A 22063-nucleotide genomic window follows, 5' to 3' on the forward strand; every position below is an offset into this window, starting at 1 on the left:
CAGAAGGTGCCGGAGAAGGTGGGGCCTTCTGGAACCACCAGGCGGAGGGAGACCTCATTGGAGGATGCGCCCCCCCTTTACTCACTGAAGGGTTGGGGTTGTCGAGGGACGTTGGGGGCAGAGAGGCGCTTTCACCCATTTTCTTTCCACTTGTTTTACACATAGGGGAAGGGAGAGGCCTGGTTTATTTGAGAGGCCAGAGGGCACAGCATCTCACGTCTCCTACCCAGGTGGTGCTTGTACTTTCTCCTACCCTTTTTGAGGAAGCGGTATCCGGAGTTTCAGTTCAGGTCCTGGTTTTTCTCCTTCAGTGGATGTTCACGTCCACCTCCTGAGCGAGTCTGGTTGTCAAGGTGAAATCTTGTCCCGTGTCGGCAGCTTGAACCTCGTTTTTCTGAGGGCTGTGTCCCTGCAAGAACATTAGCTCTGTCTCCCTTCCTTCCCCCAATTCTCTTTTCCATTTAACAGATATTTATTTGCTAAATAACACCTACTGTGCGCCTGGTTCTGGGAGTGCAGTGAACGAGACAGGTGAGACCTCATTCCCTTGGAGCTTGTGATTGGGCCCTGGAAGCAGACTCGTTAATAAAGCAGAGCGCCCTCAGTTCCCTTCACAGCGAGTGCCGAGAGAGAGGAAGTCCTCTCGGGCTCATTCTGCGCTCCTTCTGCCCTGCCCCTCCAGGTGCCTGATCTTTTCCTCCCAGCTGGGGTCGCTCAGGCAGCCTCCTTTATTTTACTTTATTTGCGGCCCCCTTTGTCTCTGTGACAGTCTACTCGTTGGTGGTTTCCCCATTCCATTATTCCTTGAACAATAACAACTGTCCACACATCTGTTAGGAAATTAATATTTTGCTTTTGATCAGTGTATAAACATGAGAGTATTTTAAACACACATCCAGGTCTGTATAAAATTCTAATTAAATGGGGCCGAAAGATGAACTAGTATTAATACCCTGTACTTGATGGCTCTTTACAATATATAAAATGTGCTGCTTCCCTGTTTTCTCACTTGACTCGTTCCACAAATATTTATTGAGGCCCGACAGTGTGCCAGGAACTCTTCTAGGTGCTTGAGGTACATCAATGAATAAAATAGGCGGGGTGTGGAGGTGGGGTGGGAAATCCCTGTCCTCGTGGAGCTTACGTGTTGGTCAATGTATTTGATCTTCAGAACCACCCAAAGTGGAACCCGTGGCTGTTCCCCGGGACCCTTTGGACCTGGCATCTGAGCCTGTGCCTCAGTCCTGTCAGCTGGCCCTGAAATGCATTCGCCACCACCTACCTCTTGTTCCTGAATCATCTCCGTCCTTAGTGCATCTCGGTCCTTGTCATCTGAGAGGTACTTGGGGTCCTCAGGGCCACCTGGAGATGATGAGACGGTAGCAGTCTGTTTTGCATGAGTGCCAATTAACGAAAGACAAAGATGTTTGTAGGCATCAAAAAAACACATTTTTTAAAAAATGAGAAGATGCAGTGTTTGTAAATGTGTTTAAGCTTTGCCGTCGTTAAAGGTTTTCCTTTCTCTTGGACATTCTGGAAACTGCCTAACTAGCCTGGACCGTGCTGCAGTGTCGCAATGCTGTGCCTTTGGACACCGGCTGCTGAGTGATTAGTTTTCTGACGGGACTGTAAGTTAGTCTGTCTTTGGACTGTGTCCTGTAATTGCAAGATGTGATTTGTCTCACGGTGCCTCTTGATATTATATTCTTTCACTGGGATTTTTTTCCCCCCATTTTCCATTGTAAATAAGGTAAATGGTAATGACTTTAATACAGAGAGTTACATTACTCAGTCCACCTTGAAAAACATTATTTTATCACTCATTTCTTGGCAGATAACCGTGTTTACTTTTGATTTAGCGAATGATCTCCTGGCCCTTCAGTTGTCCCCATGAGGCTGCGCTGACCAGGGCGCTGTGAGATGTCCATTCTCTGAGATGCTGGGCTGCTACTTCTCAGCAACATCGAGGTCCAGATGCAGAGTCAGCTCTTTTCTTCCCCATGCCCCAGACAAGCCAGGCAAGGCTTACAGCCACCTGGAGGCCAAACCCAGTAAGAGGCTTTTCCTAAGCCTCTGGCCTGTAGTCTGTGTGACGTGGGGGCTGACCTGACCTGAGTTTGGCCTTTTCTGGAAGGTCTGTATTCCAGAGCTAGGCGGGGAGTTTGGGGCCAGCGTGGCCTCCGAGTTGCTCATCAATGGGCTTCTGTTTACCTGAATTAAGTGGTAGATTCTCTGATCAGACACTGGGTTTCCAGTCAGTTGAGATCTCTTGAGGGAGCTTCTGTAAGAGGCCTTGCTGTCTTTCCCACGTGGACTCCCCTGTCCGCTTTGAGACCAAAGCTCATGGACAGTTCCTCAAAAGAGTCTCAGAAGAAATCTTTCCCCATGGAGTTGTAGTAGCCTTATTTTTGGTATCTATTCAAATGTCAAATATTGTTTTCTGTATTTTTCTATTTAGGAATTTTTCATAATAGAAAATTTCAAACATAGATAAATGAATCCTCATGTATTCATCATTCAACTTTATTTATTTATTTATTTTTTTGCGGTACGCGGGCCTCTCACTGTTGTGGCCTCTCCCGTTGCAGAGCACAGGCTCCGGACACGCAGGCTCAGCAGCCATGGCTCACGGGCCCAGCCGCTCCGCGGCATGTGGGATCTTCCCGGACCGGGGCACGAACTCGTGTCCCCTGCATCGGCAGGCAGACTCTCAACCACTGTGCCACCAGGGAAGCCCATTCAACTTTAATATATACTCATAACCAATCTTGTTTTATCCCTACCCCATCTTCCTCCTCATCTTCCTCCCCAGTTGAAGTATTTTAAAGCAAATCCCAAATGTTGTTTATAGATATTTCAGTGTATACCTCTAAATGGTAAGGATTCTTAAAAAAAACCCCCAAACCCACAATACTATTATCATACCTAAGAAACTGAGCAGTTGCTTAATTCCAAATTAATATTTAAAAAAACCCCCCCCACAATTTAAAAAAAACCTTTAAGATCAAAGTAAGAAGACTTCCCTGGTGGCGCAGTGGTTTAAGAAGCCACCTGCCAATGCAGGGGACATGGGTTTGAGCCCTGGTCTGGGAAGATCCCACATGCCACGGAGTAACTAAGCCCGTGCACTACAACTACTGAGCCTGCGCCCTAGAGCCCGCGAGCCACGACTACTGAGCCTGTGTGCCACAACTACTGAAGCCAGTGCACCTAGAGGCCGTGCTCCACAACAAGAGAAGCCACCGCAATGAGAAGCCCGTACACTGCAACAAAGAGTAGCTCCCGCTCGCCAAAACTTGAGAAAACCCGTGCGCAGCAACGAAGACCCAATGCAGCCAAAAAAAAAAAAAAAAAAGTAAGATCCGTAAATTTTAATTTATTGCTTTGTCTTCTAAGGCTAATAATCTATAGTTCCTATCCCTTTTTCCCCTTGAAAAGAAATTTTTTTTTTAATTGTAATTTTTTATTTGGCCGTGCTGCATGGCTTGTGGGATCTTAGTTCCCCGACCAGGGATCAAACCCACACCCCCTGCAATAGAAGCGTGGAGCCCTAACCACTGAACCACCAGGGAAATTCCCCTCCCCTTGCAATTCATTTATTGAAACAACTGAATTATTTATCCTGTGGAGTTTCTCACACTCTGAATTTTATTGTTTGCATACTCATGGCATAATTTAATATAGCTCTCTGCCATCTGATTAACTAAAAACTTAGGTGTAGAGGTGTAGCCAGATTTGTATTTCACACTTTGGCAAGAACACATTGCAGATGGTGGCCTGTCTGGTTGTTTCTCATTATATGATGTTGGGAGCCTAAACGCATTTATTTCATTAATTCTATAAAAGATTCTTCGTTTATTAGCTGGAAAGCTTCTGTAAGAAATTTCCCCTCAAAAAAAAAAAGAAATTTCCCCTCAAAAAAAAAAAGAAATTTCCCTTCACTATTAGATACAGTTCCTAGAGGAAAGGAAATGCTTGACTCTTCCTTCCCTTTATTTACCTGTCTTCACAATAATAATGATCTGGGGGCTTTGCTTCTTATAAAAGTGATCAGTTATTATTATTTTTTAATCAAAATGCATTAATGAATTCAAACCAATCCACCATCGTTGTTATTCTTATTGATCCTCAAATCATTTCGCTTTTGGCCAGTGGGAACCTCTTCACATTAGCTCCTAAATGGACATAACCCTAATCATCTTTGATAGCTTCTTTGCTGTCTGGTGTGACAGGGTGTTACAAGATCATCTTGTGCGTTTCCTGCCCCTTTTGAGAGTGAAGGGAAGTGCTATTAATTATGTCAGGACGGTGGTGTAAATGGGACTCCAGGACAAACAGGGATATTTGGTCACTTTATATTTAGCCTTCACTGTGTATGATTGGGTGTCTGCAGTTCCCTCACACAGGGCTAATGTGCACTTCAGGGCCTGGCTGCGCGTCGTGGGCCATGCTGCTGTGACAGGAAAGGTGCCACTCCCAAGGGTTGTGACCTTTGTAAGAGAAACCCCATTTTATCCCCTGGGTGTTAACAGAACCAGGTAACTTTCTGCCCAAGGTGTGTCCTGGGGAGCTAACGCATTAAAAAATTGCTTCTCAAAGTGTATGCCGGGGTGAATGTTGTCTGCAGGCTGATTAAGTGTGCTAAAAATACTTTCCGTACCTGTTTTATCCCGGCCTAGGGAAAAGTATGAGAACCTTTGTTTCTTAAAAAATAAGCTGGTTTCAAGTCTCCTTCTGAGACAGGGAAAGGAACTGGCAGAACACATTTCTCTAGAGTCTACTTGTTCTTTTAAACTCTGCCCAAGTTTCTCAGCCTCCCCACTATTCTCCCTTTGTGTCAGGAAATTCTCTGTCTTGGAGGCTGCCCTGGCTTTTTTGTGCATGGTAGGCTGTTTAGCAGGGTCCTTGGCCTCAATCTACTTGATGACAACTAAAGATGTTTCCAGGCCTAGCTAAATGTCCCCTGGGGGCAAACCTGACCCTGGCCGAGAACCCCTGCCCTTGGGGTTCAGGGTAAGAGCTGAAAAGACTTAGATGGTTTAACTATTGAAAGGACTGGGCTTCCAAGGCCTGGAGCTATTTCCTGCTAACCTTAAAGAGCCCTGGCCTAATTTCTGGAAAACAGAGGAGTTACTAGAGATCACGTGGGTTAAATGTAGTGTTGCCAAGCAGAGCCAAGAGCTTTTGGAGTGGAATCTCAGGATGGGGTGCTGGGGTCTATCACAGGCAGCCTGGGTGGTTGCTTTGGGTTCCTTTCAGGCAAGCACCTGCTGCACTACTCCACACAGCAGTGAGCTTTTGCCTGGGGCTAGGTTCACCATCCTCAGTGAACGCATGCGCAGTGAGAGCCAGTGAAGCACAGTGCAGCCAGTTCCAACTTTTTTGCCTCCATGATAAGGTCTCCTAAGGCCCACAGTAGTCATAAATACTTGAATGGATGAAAGACCTGGATTTCTACCTTTTCCGTAGCTAGAAGGCTCTCTTGCGGGTGTCTTAGGAGGGAAGAACCCTGCAGCAAGTTGCCCCCCAGCGGCCCCCGATCTGGCAGTCATCTGTAGCTGCTGTCCTGCCAATTGCAGTTATGTTGAATTCACTTAGAAATTCTACAAGTCAAAGAAATTCACTTGGGCTTCTTACAATTTCATATTCCTATCTTGCCTTATTTTTCTTTATTATCTTCAGTGAAGGGCATATTTCTAGAGATTGGTCTTATCCAGCCCATTCCCAGGACTGACCTGTTTCAATAAAAAATTTCAGGAAACATTTGTTATAAAGTGGGGAAGGTAGGCAATTGTCTTCCTTGTGTTTGTCTCTGGGAATTTAAACTGCTGGGAGAGTGAGGATGGAAGGGGGGGTGGGTGATGCAGGTGTTGGGCCCTGAGAAGCAGAGAGACTTAAGAGAAGCAGTTTGGAAGGGCAGAGAGGTTCCAGTAAAAGGTCTGCCATCGCTGCCACGTGCACCACCGTCTAAGTGGCCAGAGACCAGGAAATAGGGCAGACGTAAGAGCTTGCTTCATGTTTTCCCTTCCTACTTAAAAAATGTGTTTTACTGAGAAGGTGGTATATTAGCTTTTAGAGGGACTGGGAAAAAGTGGTGGTAGAAGTCTGTATTTGCCTTCTTGAGTCCCACCTGCAGAAGCTGTTTGCGTCTTACACCATCTCCACGTCTGTGAAGAATTTGAGAAAATCCGGTCTCTATCATCTAGACATTTCGCTGACTCCTGTGGGAGGGCTCAGCATGTGCTGTGAACTGGAAGAACAGAGTGAACGATAAGCAGTTTATCGCTGAGAACCAGTGTTCCCACTAGGTTTTCCCAGTTTTCAGTTCTAAGCATTCTCAGGTGCTAATGGAAAGAATGGAAAATAAGAGGTGGGAAAACCAAGAGTTTAAACAGCGTGGTAGTAGCACACATGGAGGGATGGAGTGGGACACAGGGTTCAGAAACAGACCCAGCTCTATATGGAAATTTAGCTTATAACAAAGATGGCAGCTCAGATCACTGGTCATGCTGTTAAATTAGACAAGGAGACCATTAGAGGTGATTCCAAAGCCTTGGCAGCCTGTGTAAGCAAACCCAAACCTCAGCCTGTAAATGCCTCAAGGTTAAAAAAAATCGAAACCTAAGGACAACCAATCACAAACAGCCGACTTGACTTTCCTGTATAAGGCAGCCTAAGCTATAGCCACTCAAATAATTTCCTCCCTTTGCCTTCTTGTCTTCTCTGTGAATGTCTTGCCCCTACATCCTGTGGCTGGAATGATTTTTGCTCAGATAAACTCTTAAAATTTTTACTATGCCTCAGTTTATCTTTTAACAATGCTTTTCAACAGAGATTCTCAGTGTCATCTGAAGACCACTTACATCAAAATCACCTGGGGAACTTGTTTAAAATGTAACTGGGGGGCTTACCTGGTGGCACAGTGGTTGAGAGTCCGCCTGCCGACGCAGGGGACTTGTTTAAAATGTAACTGGGGGGGCTTACCTGGTGGCACAGTGGTTGAGAGTCCGCCTGCCGACGCAGGGGACACGGGTTCGTGCCCCGGTCCGGGAGGATCCCACATGCCGCGGAGCGGCTGGGCCCGTGAGCCGTGGCTGCTGAGCCTGCGCGTCCGGAGCCTGTGCTCCGCAATGGGAGAGGCCACAACAGTGAGAGGCCAGCGTGCCGCAAAAACAAAAACAAAAACAAACTATTTAAAAAACGTAGATAATGGAACTATTTTTTCCCCTTCTTTTTTTAAAAAAATTATTTTAATTTATTTATTTTGGCCGCACTGGGTCTTCTTTGTGGCGCGTGGGCTCTTCATTGCGGCACGCGGGCTTAGTTGTGGTCTGTGGGATCTCAGTTCCCCTACCAGGGATCGTACCCGGGCCCCCTGCATTGAGAGCTGGAGTCTTAACTGCTGGACCACTAGGGAAGTCCCCTACCCTTTCTTCTTGAACATTTTATTTTTAAATAGAAGTTAACATTTTGGTATCTTCACACGATTGGGTTTATGTTATCAAGTCTATAAGAGTGGCTGAGCTTCTGAACTTTTTATAATTGACCTGTGTGCAGGTCATTCCTTCTTATTTACAGCCTCCAGACCAGGACTTGAGCCAGGCTGAAAAGGTGTTTGCTGTAAGAGAAGGGTTATCTTATCCTACGCCCTTCCTTGGAAAAGTAGGCATCAGAGCAGGCAGTGTCCTCACAACCCATGGATGAGCAAGGTCAGTTGAAGGTCTTTCAAATTTATTCGTCGCTGCCTCCCCCCCAACTTTTTTTTTTAAATCTTTTTCTTGTTCTTTTTTCTTTTTTTTTTTACCTTGAGGCCAAACCATTGTATTATTCACCATTATAGTAAATGCATACGAAGACCTCTTCTCCATGCTGACGTCAGCTTTTCTTCACATCATTTTCATGGGTTTGAGGTGAGATTTTATGGCTATTATTGTAGTTTTATGATTAGAGACCCAGGAGAGCTGAAATCCAATAGTCCCAACTCCTGAGGGATCCCAAGGAAACAATATGTTCAAGGAACAATAGCAAACTTTGAGCCAAAGTACAACTCTGTTAGTATCTGAGTTACACCCAGTAACCTCCATCATGGGCTCACTGGTAAAAGGTGGGCTGGAAAGTAGCTTTGGCCTCCCTTGCTTCCCACTCTCAGCCCCAGATCTGAATTGAGGACCTGTGTGCTCCGGCGGGGTGGGGAGAGAGACAGAGAGCGAGAGAAGTGACTGGACCTAAGTGGAGACTCCAACCAGACATACGGATAGAAGATGAGCAGTCGGGGGCCAGGCTGGAAGGAAGGGAGCTCCATGCCTGGATGATGACCCTTTAGGGCACACTGCCCTTCATAAAATATGGACCAGAGAACTCCTTGGGCTCTGATCAACCAGCTTGGTAAACTCTTTTTCCTTGTCTGGTGTTGGGGAAATATAAAAGTATTGGTTAAGGCAAAATCATGGGGAGAAAGGCCATAAGTGTTCTTTTTCCATGTCTGTTGTCAATTTAAATCAAAACATTAAAATTAAAAAACTCTTTAAACTCGACTCCAACAATCCTGTTTGGGGTAGAGTTGAGGTGAACTCTGCAAAGTGGAAGAATGCAAAGCAGAGCATGAAAGGGGCTATAATAGAATTCAAATTATATGGAGTTCCAGAGGAGAAAAAAATACTTCCTTTTGACTGGGGAGACTCGAGGTGGCTTCACGAAGGGCGTGGTATTTTATGCGAGCTTGAAGGACAACGAGAGTTTTGATAGAAATGAGCAAAATGGGATGGCTGGAATAGCATGAGAGGGACAAAAATGCACGGTGTGTTTGGTAGAATGGTCAATTTCAGAGGAACTGGAGTCAAATGGCTGGTAATCGGAGGGGCCAGGACTGGATGCCCGTTGTGCTGACTTTCTGGGTAATGCTCTCCCAGCTCTGCCATACCCCTTGCAGCCTAGGATATTATCCTGTTGCTCAGGAGGCCACATACAACTTCTTCAGCCATAAACTTGTTACATGAGGCCTTTCCCCTTTGTCTCCTTCTCCAGGTCCTTCCTGTAGAGAAGCACCTTCATAAGGATTATTGTGGCCCATGCCTTTTATGTGCTTCACACCCAGAGAACCAGCTCTAAGTCTAGCCTCTCTTCTCTCTTTACCGTGTGGCCAGCAGACCTCTCTTTCCTAAGAAAAGCACATAAGTGGGACAGTATGGGGCCTGCGTAGGTGTTCAGCTGAGACAGTCATTATAGGCATTCCTGATACAAGTAGGTAGAGCTGTGGAGCTCCACCCGGCAGGGCCCAAGGCCGAGAGTGGGACAGCTTTGAGGAGGACCGTGAAGCCTGTCTCCAAAGCTAGGTTCAACCCAGAGTGTGGGGTGGTGGTGGAGGAAGTGGAGGAGTTTGGAAACCGGGATGCTTGAGGGTTAAGGGTCTGAGGCTCTGTGGGGTGCATGGGGGCACTCAGAGGGCATCTCTTTGGCACAGGCTGTCAGCATAGGTCACAGATTCCTATGAGCTCACCCTTCACATGAACCCCCTTCAGAAGGTCTGCAGATAGAGCTAGTTTATACCTGTTTATGTGGTCCTGTCTTTACGGGAGAGTTTATTCCCCTTTGGTAGTCTGGGCAGTCAGTGCAGGGGCCAAGAAGTTTGGGACTTGCAGATTACTTATGGAGCAATGAGAGGCCTCCCTGGCCATGGTGACAACCCAGGACAATGAGGTCTCTGCTCCTCCCACCCTCTCTGTGTGGAGCCTGTCCTTGGGGTTCATCCTCTTCCTAGCACAGAGGCCCTGAAGGAGAGCTCTGCTGTCACAGCCCATGGGATAAAGCCTTCAGGTTGACCAGTTTCCTTAGAGCTCCCTTCATGTCCTTGTTCCTCAGGCAGTAGATAAAGGGATTCAGCATGGGGGTGACCACCATCTACATTGCTGAAGCCAGAGAATCCTTGTCAGCTGCGTGGGAGGATGAGGGACTCAGGTAGACCCCTGTGATGGTCCCATAGAAGAGAATGACCACAGCAAGGTGGGAGCCACAGGTGGAAAAGGCCTTTGGTTTGCCCCGGGCAGATGGCATCTGTAGCACAGCAGACACAATGTGGATGTAGGAGACGAGAATGCCAAGGAAGGGGATGAGGACCGCCAGGTCCCCCTTCCAGCAGAATCATGAGTTGGTTGAGTTGGGTGTTGGGGCAGGAGAGCTGGATCAGGGGAGCAAGGTCACAGAAGGAGTAAGGGATGACGTTGCTGGCACAGAACTCCAGCCGGGCCATGAGGAGGGTGTGTAGCAGGGAGTGGAAGTTGGCTAGGGGCCAGGAGCTCCCCAGCATCAGGGCACAGACTGGCATACTCATCACCGTGGAGTAGTGCAAGGGCTGGCAGGTCGCTGTGTAGAGGTCATAAGCCATGGCCATCAGCAGGAAGCTGTCCATGTTGACAAGCAAAATGCAGAAGTAGATCTGGGCTAGGCAGCAGCCATAGGAAATGGACTGAGTCTGTGTCTGGATGTTCACCAGCATCTTGGGGACTGTGGCGGAGATGAAGCAGAAAACTACCAGGGAGAGGTCGCTGAGGAAGAAGTCCTTGGGCGTGTGGAGGTGGGAGTCTGAGCCAGTGGCCAGGATGATGAGCAAGTTCCCTGCGGCCCCGACCAGGTACATGACAAGGAAGAGCCCGAAGATCAGCTCCTGCCTCTCGAGCTGGCTTGAGAGCCCTAGGAGGACGAACGCAGAGGCGCTTGTGTGTGGTTTCGCCTCTCCATGGTTGGCTGGTCCTGCTAGGAGAGCCAGACCAGGAGCAGACTTTAGAGAAGATGGAGACGCCCATGCCTCCCTCCTTCCCTCATATAATCCCTCAGCTCACATCTCTGTGTTCATTTGGTAGAAACCCAAAAGAAGTCTCTCTACCTATCAACCAGGGAGTCCTGTGGCCTCAACAGATCCCAAAGTCAGGATTTTAGTGATTTTGCCACCGAAATACTACTGCACCTGAGCCCCACAAAGCCCCATGTGCCGTCTCTCCAAGGAGAAGCCTTGTGACATACGGCCCGGTACCCAGTGGTGGCAACAAGGGGGGTACTTAGGGTGTCTTAGCCCCCCAAAATTCTGTCATACTCTCATTCTTTGTTGTGATGTTGTAAGTAAAGAGCTATAGGAATGTAATTTCCTCCTACTCCCAATAGGATTGCCACCCGAAGGCCCTTGCTATACAGGATTCTGGAACCACCGTGGCACATACGTGGAACCTGAGGGTAATATTCGTAAACATCCTCCTTCCGCACAAACCTCCTTCCCCACCAGTATTTTATCTCCCATGTTCTTCCACCCACATGGAGCCCAGGGATCAAGATGCTCCGGCTGCCACTCGTCACCGACTCTGGGCCACCTGGGTCCTGGTGATGATGCTGTGGGATGGAGTTGGCCAGAGCAAACCTGGACAGAAGAGCCTGCTGACTGGGACAGCTCAGCCAACCCTTCTGCTGGGGCTGACCCAGGAAGGGCCTCACCTCTGGAGGGAAAGAGTTGCCCCTGCAGATTACAGAGAGAAACTGAAGGTGTAACGTTGTCCAGAGTAACAGAGTGGGCAGCAGGGCAGCATAGGGATCCCTCAAAGTTGGAGTTTGTAACAGTTCAGTGCGAGCTCAGCTGAAGTTTCACTAGATAGAAATGATTTTTCAGTGCTTCACAAGACATAGTTAGTTGGGATTTGGGTCCTATAGAATGTAAATCATCAAGAGGGAAGGGGAGAAAGAAGCAACTGGAGTTACTGTGCTGCTTGGGGATGGGGAACAGCTGACGGGGGAAATCAGTCTGGAAAAGCTATGGGAATCGGTATGGCCCACCTGGGAACTGGGCAGGCAGTGAAAGGGGTAAACGGTCTTGGGAGGCTTTGTCTGTGCCGCCATTTTGCTTGGAGCAAAGGAGCTTACCAGCTCAATTGGGCAGCGTACAGCAGGGATGGAGATTTCAGCTCTGCAGCAGGACCCAGCTGAGCTCTTGGCCTCTGTTGAGCTATGCCTTAGTATGGAAAATAAATGGCTCGTTTTGAATGAACGTTTTACTGATGTGATTTTTTTTTTAAAGAATTTGAGTATTTGGTGACCCAAAGGCAAGCATCTTTGGTAAAGGACAACCGTAAGATATAAATGCAGGAGGCTAAGAGAAATCTGTTTGGTGAAAAGTAAGAATGAAGGGAAACATGTATTTAATATGGGTTAAATCCTCATTTGATCAGTACTGATTAAAACAGCTCTAAAACTGGGTGATGTGAGAGATGAGAAAACAGTGAAGGAAATGGTTCGTGTTCCCCAGAAGCTTCTAGTCAAATGGAAAGGTAACTCCTTAGCCTAGGGAGCTGACATTGAGCACCTACTGCGTGTCATATACAGGACTAGGCGTGTGCATGTATGTGCATGTATATAATCCTCACAACGTATATAAGGTAGGTGTTATTATTCTTATTTTACAGATGAGTAAACTGACACCTAGAGGGTTTGAATAATTTCCCCGGAAGACATCAGGATTTGATTCCAGGTTGGTCTGATTTCAAAGCAGTACTTTGATTTTCTCAAAAAGACCAAGGAAGTACTACTGGGTAAACTTAAACTTGGGGCATCAGTGTAAATGGATCAGGGAATCCTGCAGTGACCAGCACAGGGGCAGGAGGAGGGGAGTGTGGAGCAGGTTGGATAGGGCAGGGACATGGCGGAAGAGGGTCGCCTGTACTAGGGAGAGAGGGCTTGTTCATGTGGCTGCAGCATAGGTGCCGAGACTGACACGTGTGGTGCAGTGACAAAAGCTCTGTTCCTTTCTTGACTAATGTTCCTTTTGAACCAGGGTGTCTCCATCCTCTCTTTTCCTTCCCATCCTCCCACTTCCCCAGAGGTATGGGAGAAGAAAATTTCCTTGTTACTATGTCCCACTGGTTAGGAAGATAGTCTTTCCTAGTACTCCTATTTTAAGAACACCAAAGCTCAAAACGTCTAACTTCAAACAAAAAGGATCACCACCCCCGTAGCATCTGGACCATTCCTGTCAGCATGCAGACATCCCCCAGTTTGAAAAACCCACCCTTGACTTCACATTCCCCTCCGGCCATCAGCTCATTCGTCTACTCCCCTTTTCCGCAAAAGTCCTCAAAATGTGGTCAGTACTCATTCTCCAGTTCCCCCTTCCTGTTCTCTCACGTAGCCCCCTTTTCAGGCCTCCCCACCAGTTCCTGGAGCTTCCCTCCTTAAGGCCACCATTGCTCGTCTACTCAGGCTCCATCTCCCGAAACCCAACAGAAACCCAACAAGCTGGAGCCAGCACTGCTGGTCACTTTCCCCTTCTTCTTTTTTTAAATATGTAAAGTGATTTCATTACTTATTTCTTTATTTTTTAAAAATTTATTTATATTTTATTTATTTTTATCTTTGGCTGCATTGGGTCTTCGTTGCTGCGCGCGGGCTTCCTCTAGTTGCAGCGAGCGGGGGCTACTCTTCATTGTGGTGCGAGGGCTTCTCATTGCGGTGGCTTCTCTTGTTGTGGAGCATGGGCTCTAGATGCACTGGCTTCAGTAGTTGTGGCTCGTGGGCTCAGTAGTTATGGCCTTGTGGGCTCTAGAGCGCAGGCTCAGTAGTTGTGGCACACGGGCTTAGTTGCTCTGCGGCATGTAGGATCTTCCCTGACCAGGGCTCGAACCCGTGTCCCCTGCATTGGCAGGCGGGTTCTTAACCACTGTGCCACCAGGGAAGCCCTACAATCGTCTCTTAACCGGGCTCCCTAAAGCCTCAGCAGTCTGTTTCTACACAGCATCCAGGGTTGAATGTTAAGAAATGTAAGTCAGATCATGTTACTTCTCTGCTCAGAATCCTCCAGTGGCTTCCCATCTCACTCAGAACGAAACCTAGAGTTCTTGCCAAATCCCACAGGGCTACGCATGACCTGGGCCTCTGCCCTCTCCCTGATCTCACCTCCTTTATTGTCCCTCACTTTTGGCAGGCCAGCCACGATGGCCTCCTCACTCTACCTGGACACATCAAGCACGTTCCTACATTAGGGTCTTTGTACTTGTTATCCCACTGCCGAGAATTCTGTTCCATTGTGATTTACTTTAGTTTGATTTCTGCTAAGATGTCACCTCTGTTCAGGGTTCCCCCACCAGCTATCTAAAATAGTACCCCTGAATCTGTCTTCTTTCTTATTTTTGCTTTGTTTTCATTCTCAGCACCATCTCTCTCTCTTATCATCTGTATTATCTATCTAATCATCTATTATCTATCTATCTATCTATCTATCTATCTATCATCACTGTGTTTCTCTAGAATATAAGCTCATGAGAATGAGAGCAGGAACTTTATTTTTATGTATTACCATATTCCCAGTTTCTAGGACCGTGTCTGGACTATAGGGGACATCAGTGTTGTTGAACGAATGGGTAGCTGTTCTTAACGTCCCCCTTTGTGACCTCATGCCTTTGAGATTGGGTGAGACCTTAAAGATAGTCCTCCTTCACCTGATATCAACCTAGTGTCTTCCAAATGTCAATCATATTTATCTCCTGTATTTTTGTTGCCTTAATAGTTATTTAATTCACTAATTTTGTTAATTGAAATTCATTTATTAGAAAAGAAAGTTTGTACACCATTATAACATAAGAAAGCAGTATCGCTTATTGAATTTTAGCCAGTACCATTACCTGCAGAGAGTTCTGAGTCTGAAACCCACGTTTACTTGGTTAAAAAAGGAGAATGCAAAGTTGTAGAGTGGACTTAGGGAAATAGCACCAACCTGAGTGTTTTTCTGAGAGGTGATCAGAAGGGTTGGAGGAGAAGTAGAAAGAACTCAAAAGGGAATCACTTTCTCACCAGGCTATTTGGTGCTATTTGTCTCCATCTCTGTAAACCACCTAATGCCAACTTTCAGACCCCTGTAGGGACGGGCTTCACACTGTGGGCAACACTGCACTAACCCATACATGCCTGGACTTGGACACCTGTTTGTTCAGGTTTCATTTCTGTTCCTGATCCTTGGGCAGCGAGCACATGGGTTGACTTTGTTTTCTTGCGTCTTCGGCAGTTGCATCTCTCTCTGGTGACCACTGCAGCTCTGGGGTTTGTGTCAGCCTGAACACTGGACCTATTTTATGAAAGCCCAAGGGGTGGAGAAAAATGCTTGTCTTTGACTTCGAGGTTCTCATGTTTAATTTTCTCCAATCATTGAGCCATAATTAACTCTGTTTAAATAATTTAGAGGGGGAAACAACAAATTAAAGGTGCTAGCAAAATATAGATAATAAAACAAAAAATGGAAACAAACCACATAGAAGGAAAATAATTAAAGCAGAAATCTGATAACTGATTATTTGAAAAACAATTGATAAACAATATCAATTTTGATAATGAGAATGAAAATTAAAATGAAGTCAGGATTTGGAAAACATACTTAATACAAAAGATTTATATTTAAGTTGAATATTCTTTTCAGTTGTGGGCTATTACATCTTATCAAATGAAAAATAGATGGCTACTTACAAATGTATGAAATATCCCCAAAGATGCAAAAATGAATTAGAGAACATAAATATAATGATAATAGAGAAAGAAACATAAAGTTATTAAATAGTTTCTAAAGGGGCATCTGATTCCAATGTCTTCAAAATCTTCTAAGAACCAATAATTCATTCAGTAATAAAAAAATTTAAAATATAGAAAATTATAGCATATTAATAATCTGTAAAATGGATAGAGTAATAATATTTGCTTAAAGGGGCTGTTGTGAGGATTAAATGAGAAAATTCCCATAACTTGTATAGGACAGTGCATTGCACATAGTAAGCAGTTAACCAGGCTATTACTATTACGATTATTATTCAGTTCACTTTTAGAGGCAAATATTTTAAACTCAAGCTAAACAAAGTCAATGAAAGGAATATTTTAGATCAATTTTGATCATAGATATAGATATAAATGCCCCAAGTAAAATATCTGCAAAGAAAATAACACATTAAAAGAATTAACTGTTAAACTCAAGGAAATCCAGTAACCTCGTTCACCATGAACAAAATATAAAAATAATGTAATTAGACCTGGATAAAGCATCCAGATAAATGTATCATTTGCCTTATAGATTAAAACTCTGAAAACATTAGGAGAGTTTTTTCTTAATATAATAAGCTGTGTATTTAAAAACAAGATTCAACATCTTGTTTACTGAAGACTTAAACCTTTTCCCGCAAAAGAACAAGAAATGGATGTTCTCTGTTATTATTCCTTATATAATATTTCACTAGAAATGCTGGTGATGGTTATCTTAAAGAGATAAAAACATAACTTTTTTACACAATATCTCATAACTAAAGTCTTAATAGAAATGAAGTCATTGCTAAAAATAAAGTTAGTTGAGTAAAGTTGTAGGCTATAATGTCACACAAAAATCAGTAAATTGGTTACTGATATATCAATAATAAAACCACAAAAAAAGCACTGAAAAATCCCACTAATGATAAAATAGATTATTTGGATTTTAATTCAACTTAAAAATGGAATATTTGTTCAAAGAAAGTTGTAATGGATAAAGGTATATATATGATATAAATAGATTTTAATTGAAAGGTTTAGGTATATTTAGGTGATCATGCTTTCCAAGTAAGTATATAGATATTTTATTATTAGTAATAAATTAATAATAAATATATACTCTACAGGAGGCACTGTACTAAGTGCTTAAATATTAGCTTTTAAATTCTACCCCAGACTCAACGGATAGGTACTATTATCTAACTTACAGAGGTTTACAAGTTAAGTAAATGTAAAAAATGTAGGAATTTTACATTAGGGACTGTACAGCAGGAAACGAATCCTATGGAAAAATAAGGTAATTTGTTCAGATATTTGTTGAAACATTATTCCTTCCTAAATTTAAAAAAAATTGGAACAACCAAATGCTCAAAATAGTAAGAGAATAGCTTTGCAGCTATGATGTATCAATGCAGTGGAATACTATACAGATATTAAAAACAAAAGAATGCTGGGCTTCCCTGGTGGCGCAGTGGTTGAGAGTCCGCCTGCCGATGCAGGGGACACGAGTTCGTGCCCCGGTCCGGGAGGATCCCGCGTGCCGCGGAGTGGCTGGGCCCGTGGGCCATGGCCGCTGAGCCTGCGCGTCCGGAGCCCGTGCTCCGCAACGGGAGAGGCCACAGCAGTGAGAGGCCCGCGTACCACAAAACAAACAAAACAAAAGAATGTGTCAATATGTGGCTATTTGTCTATGATACAGACTTTGAAAGCAGAACATAAGATAGCATGTACATACAGATGACATCTATTTCAGAATGTACATCCGCCAACAAAAATGAGATGTTAATTTGGAGGGTAATGGGAACAGTTTGAGGTTTAATTTCCATTAGTTCTTTCCTTGCCAAGTTGCTTACATTCAACGTGATGTGAAATAGGCCATGGTGGGCAGTCACTTGCTCTGCTTCTGAGCCGGTCTTAATGTCAGCAAACATTATCAATTGTATCTACCAGGGATAAGCATTAGAAGTGGGTGGAATTACTGGATAGGCCTCCATAGTCGGGAATGAGGGCAGGGGCTGAGTGAGGTTGTCCAGGAATTGAATCCTGTGTGATATTAGGAAGTTTGTGCTCTGATTTCTTCTCCATAAAGTGATGAGGTTGGAGTCCTAGCTGGTTTCCAAGGTCCCGGGCTGGTCTCTGGTCCTGCCTATCTTTGAGAAGTGGAGGAGATGCCTTTGTGCTTATATGTTTTGGGGGCATTGGGAGAGGAGTGTCTCCTCTCGTCCCTACACTGGCACTGTCCTGTCCAGTTCTTCTGATTTCTGCCAAGAAATCTTCTGATTTCTTCCCCACCCAAGGAATCGGCCTCCTCCTGACTTGCTTCTCTTCCTAAGGAGGGGCAGACAGCTCAGAAGCAGCCTACAGCCAGAGACACAACCTCTGGCCCCATGGAAAGCAGGGTGAGGAGTGCATCTGTGCCTGGAATGCAGGGTGAGCAAGGAGGCTCCAGTCCCTGATTCTTGGGCCTCAGAGAGGTGTGTGGGCCTCACACTTGGATTATTTGCAGAGCTACTTGTGGCCTCTAGGGAGCAGTACCCAATGGGCAGTGTTGAAAATAAATGTGCAGTGATTACCTTGGGTCTGGCTGGGCCCAGTTCTCCTGGGCTCCACATCATCTCCTTAGGGTTTTTCTACTGGAAAGTTATTGCTTTAATGGTTTAATTTGTAACTTTTGTCTACAGGGGATATCTTAATAGTTTCTTTTAATCTTCAGTCCAGGGAACTCATCTCGTTTATTCAATCAGATCAGAGCTCCAATGTTCATGTTGATGGTTATTTATTAAAAATTGTGATTTTTTTTAAGTTGAAGTATAGTTGATTTACAATGTTGTGTTAGTTTCAGGTATACAGCAAAGTGATATATATATATATATATGAATAAACAATGCTATTGCTTACTTAATAGAATATAGTATAGTGTAAAATAACTCTTATGTACACTGGGAAACCAAAAAATTTATGTGACTTGCTTTATTTTGGTGCTCTGATAGCAAACATGCAGTGTAATATCGCTGAGGTATGCTTGTGTGTGTGTGTATACATATATATATATAAAATAGATATATATATAATAGTAGCCATCCTAATGAGTGCAAGGTGGTACCTTACTGTGGTTTTGATTTGTACTTCCTTAATGATTAGTGCTGTTGAAGATTTTTTTCATATTTGAATAAACAAATGGCTTAGCCATTTGTATATATTTGGAGAAATGTCTATTCAAATCCTTTTCCAATTTTTAAATCAAATTTTTTTCTTTGTTGTTAAGTAGTAGGAGTTCTTTATGTATTCTGGATATTAACCCCTTATAAGATATATGATATGTAATATTTTCTCCCATTTCATAGGTTGCTTTTTCACTCTGTTAATTGTGTCCTTTGATGCACAGATACTTTTAATTTTGATGATCAAGATTATCTATTTTTTCTTTTGTTTTCTGTGCTTTTGGTGTCATATCCAAGAAATTATTCCCAAATCCAATGTTATGAAGTTTTACCCCTATGTTTTCTTCTAAGTGTTTTATAGTTTTAGATATTACATTTAGGGCTTTTATCCATTTTTAGTTCATTTTTGTATGTGGTATAAGGTAAGGGTCCCACTTCATTCTTTTGCATGTGGCTATTCACATTTCCCAGCACCATTTGTTGAAAAGACTGTTATTTCCCCACTGAATGGTCTTGGCACTATTGTCAAAACTCACCTAGCCATTTTTATGAGGGTTTACCTCTGGGCTCTCTATTCTGTTCCATTAGTCTATATGTCTGTCTTTATACCAGTACCACACTGTTTTGATTACTGTAGCTTTGTAGTAAGTTTCAAAATCTGGAAGTGTGAGACCTCCAACTTTGTTCTTCAAGATTGTTTTGTCTACTCAGTGTCCCTTGAAATTCCATATGAATTTAAGGATGGGTTTTTCTATTTCTAGGGGAAAAACCCTGCTGTTTGGGATTTGATAGAAATTAAATTAAACCTGTAGATTGCTTTGGGTAGTATTGACATCTTAACAACATTAATTCTTCCATTCATGACCATGAGGTGTCTTTCCATTTATTGGTGTCTTTAATTTCTTTCAGCAAATTTTTATAGCTTTCAGGGTACAGGTCTTCTGCCTGCTTGGTTAAATTTAATTCTAAGTATTTTATTCTTTTGGCTGCTATTGTAAATGGACTTGTTTTTAAGATTTCCTTTTCATACTCTTCATTGTTAATGTATAGAAACACAACTGATTTTTGTATTTTGTAATTTAAAAAATATATTTATTTATTTATTTTTGGCTGTGTTGGGTCTTTGTTGCTCTGCATGGGTGTGGGCTTTTTCTAGTTTCAGCGAGCAGGGGCTACTCTTCATTATGGTGTGAGGGCTTCTCATTGCAGTGGCTTCTCTTGTTGTGGAGCATGGGCTCCAGGTGTGAGGTCTTCAGTAGTTGTGGCATGCAGGCTCAGTAGTTGTGGCTCACAGGCTCTAGAGCGCAGGCTCAGTAGTTGTGGGCTTAGTTGCTCTGCGGCATGTGGGATCTTCCCGGACCAGGGCTCGGACCTGTGTCCCCTGCATTGGCAGGAGGATTCTTAACCACTGTGCCACCAGGGGAGTCCCTGTATGTTGATTTTATATCCTGCAACTTTGCCGAATTTGTTCATTAGTTTTAACATTTTGTGTGTGTGTAATCTTTAGGGTTTACAACATATAAGATCCTTTCATCTGTGAACAGAGATAATTTTACTTCTTTCTTTCCGATTTGGATGCCTTTTATTTCTTTTTCTTGACTAATTTTTCTGGCTTGGATTTCTAGTATTATGTTGAACAGAAGTGGTGAAGGCCCTTGTCTTGTTTCTTAGAGGTAAAGCATTTAACTCTTGACCATTAAGTATGATGTTAGCTGTGAGCTTTTCATATATGGCCTTTATTACGTTGAGGTAGTTTCCTTCTATATCTAATTTGTTAAGTGTTTTTATCATGAAAGGATGTTGAATTTTGTAAAATAATTCTTCTGTATCAGTTGAGATGATTAAGTGATTTTTTTCCCCCTTCATTCTGTTAATATGTTTTATTACACTGATTGACTTTTGTGTGTTGAACCATCCTTACATTCCAGGAATAAATCCTACTTGGTCATGGTGTATGAGCCTTATAATGTTCTTTTGAATTCTGTTTGCTAGTATTTTGTTGAGAATTTTTGCATCAATATTCATTAGGTGTATTGGTCTATAGTTTTCTTTCTTGTAGTGTCTTTGCATGGCTTTGGTATCAGGGTAATGCTGGTATCATAAAAGTGAGTTTGGAAGTCTTCCTTCCTCTTTGATTTTTTGGAAGAGTTTGAGAAAGATTGGCATTAAGTTTTTTTTTTTTTTTTTTTTTTTTTTTTGCGGTACGTGGGCCTCTCACTGTTGTGGCCTCTCCCGTTGCGGAGCACAGGCTCCGGACGCGCAGGCTCAGCTGCCATGGCTCACGGGCCCAGCTGCTCCGCGGCATGTGGGACCTTCCCGGACCGGGGCACGAACCCGTGTCCCCTGCATCGGCAGGCGGACTCTCTACCACTGCGCCACCAGGGAAGCCCTGGCATTAAGTTTTAAAAATGTTTGGTGGAGTTCACCATGAAGCCATCTGGTCCTGGAGTTTTCTTTTCTGAGATATTTTTGATTACTGATTCAATCTCTTTACTAGTAATAGGTCTGTTCAGACTTTCAGTTTCTTCATGATTCAGTCTTGGTAGGTTGTATGTTTCCAGGAGTTTATCCATTTCTTCTAGGTTAGCCATGTTTTTGATGTACAGCTGTTCATAGTAGTCTCTTATGAACCTGTGCATTTCTGCAGTGTCTGATTTTATTTATTTCTTTTCTTTCGTTTTCTTAGTCTTGCTAAAGATTTGTCAATTTTATTTTTTCAAAAAATCAGTTTTATTGATTTTTCTCTATTGTCCTCTTAGTCCCTATTTAATTTATTTCTGCTACGGTCTTTGTTCTTTACTTCCTTCTCCTAACTTTGGGCTTAGCTTGTTATTTTTCTAGTTCCTTGAGGTGTAAATTTAGGTTGTTTTTTGAGATTGTTCTTTTTTCTTTTTAATGTAGGCATTTACTGCTATAAACTTCTGTCTTAGAATTGCTTTTGCTGCATCCCCTACGTTTTGGTATGTTGTGTTTCCATTTACGTTGGTCTCAAGGTATTTTTTGATTTCCCTATGATTTCTTATTTGACCCATTGATTGTTCAGAAATGCGTCATTGACTTCTTCCAATTTTTTAAAATAGATCTTTATTGGAATATAATTGCTTCACAATACTGTGTTAGTTTCTGTTGCACAACAAAGCGAATCATCCATATGCATACACATGTCCCCATATCCCCTCCCTCTGGAGCCTCCCTCCCATCCTCCCTATCCCACCCCTCTAGGTCATTGCAAAGCACCAAGCTGATCTCCCTGTGCTATGCTGCTGTTTCCCACCAGCCAACTATTTTACATTCGGTGGTGTATATATGTCAATACTACTCTCAGGAATGTGTCATTTAATTTCCACATATTAGTGAATTTTCCAAGTTTC

General features: G+C 43.6%; 1 protein-coding gene across 1 annotated transcript; it reads right to left on the bottom strand.

Annotated features, from left to right (window-relative positions):
* Nucleotides 1-9658: 9658 nt before the first annotated feature.
* On the bottom strand, nucleotides 9659-10648 carry LOC309972661 (putative olfactory receptor 1F12P). The gene is given in 4 exon segments (XM_082856453.1): nucleotides 9659-9789; nucleotides 9792-9897; nucleotides 9901-10119; nucleotides 10121-10648. Coding segments are annotated over 4 exon segments (885 nt in total). The 5' UTR covers nucleotides 10634-10648; the 3' UTR covers nucleotides 9659-9742.
* Nucleotides 10649-22063: the final 11415 nt, after the last annotated feature.

The sequence above is a fragment of the Leucopleurus acutus genome (genome assembly GCF_964270905.1).
Source record: "Leucopleurus acutus genome assembly, chromosome: 16".
NCBI lineage: Eukaryota > Metazoa > Chordata > Mammalia > Artiodactyla > Delphinidae > Leucopleurus > Leucopleurus acutus.